General features: G+C 51.7%; 1 protein-coding gene across 1 annotated transcript in view; it reads left to right on the forward strand.

Annotated features, from left to right (window-relative positions):
* LOC104163147 (high affinity choline transporter 1-like) overlaps positions 1 to 556 on the forward strand; it is a 7,579-nt gene extending 7,023 nt beyond the window's left edge. The window contains exon 8 of the mRNA XM_009702047.1: positions 35 to 556. Coding sequence (XP_009700349.1) covers positions 35 to 556 — 522 coding nt within the window. The remainder of the gene's footprint in view (positions 1 to 34) is intronic.
* Positions 557 to 971: the final 415 nt, after the last annotated feature.

Below are 971 nucleotides of genomic sequence, written 5' to 3' on the forward strand. Positions count from 1 at the left end.
CCGTGTCTGTAATGTTACAATCTCTGTTTTACAGGCTACGGAGATGGAGGTCTTATGGGCCATGAGGATCTCCATGCTGGTTTTTGGGTCCGGGGCTGCCGGTCTGGCTTTTTACTCCAGCTCTGTCTATGACCTCTGGTTCCTCAGCGGGGAGCTGGTGTATGCCCTGCTCTTCCCCCAGCTCTGCTGTGCCCTCTTTGCTCCCAGTACCAACACCTACGGCTCGGCTGCCGGCTTCTTCGTTGGGCTCCTCCTGAGGCTGCTGGCGGGGGAGCCTGCCCTGAGCATCCCCCCCATCATCTGCTACCCAGCCTGCTCCCTGGTGAACAGGACCTACAGTCAGCTCTTCCCCTTTAAAACGTTCACCGTGCTTCTCACCTTGGGGACCATCCTTGCTGTTTCGTACCTGGCTGTGCTTTTGTTTCAGAGAAACCTCCTTCCCCTCAGGTGGGATGTTTGCAATATCATGGGGGCAACCAGCACCCTCATCCCCTTGCAGCAGTTGGGGAAACAGACGGGTTCACCAACGGTTGCACTAGAAGAGAATCGTGAGTAAATGTGGGGCCTCATTTGAAAGGTCACGGTGCATTCAGCTATTAGAGTATGGCACAAACAGCATCGCTCTTCCCTTTGCTTTCTCCACTAATGAATTATTTAAAGTCCTTGCAGAGTAATAAAGATGCATTCTGTTCATCCAAGGAGAATGTGTGAGCTCGGAGTCTGCAGTGATTAAAGGCGCGTGGTGATGGAGCATGATCTTGTGGTGGTGACCACGGGGCACCTCGGGCCCCAGCAGTGTTTGTTTTGGGGTGCCCCTGGTACCCCACCCAAAAGAAGACTACAAATCACGCTCCAACATTTACAGCATTCTCAAGTCACATACTGTTCTCACCACAAAGGAGACAAATTAACGTTTAATAGATTGGGTATTCTTGACGAAAAAAAAGGTGAGCAAACCTGTTCCCATTACA

Source organism: Cariama cristata, unplaced genomic scaffold (genome assembly GCF_000690535.1).
Source record: "Cariama cristata isolate BGI_N322 unplaced genomic scaffold, ASM69053v1 scaffold12616, whole genome shotgun sequence".
Classification (NCBI taxonomy): Eukaryota; Metazoa; Chordata; class Aves; order Cariamiformes; family Cariamidae; genus Cariama; species Cariama cristata.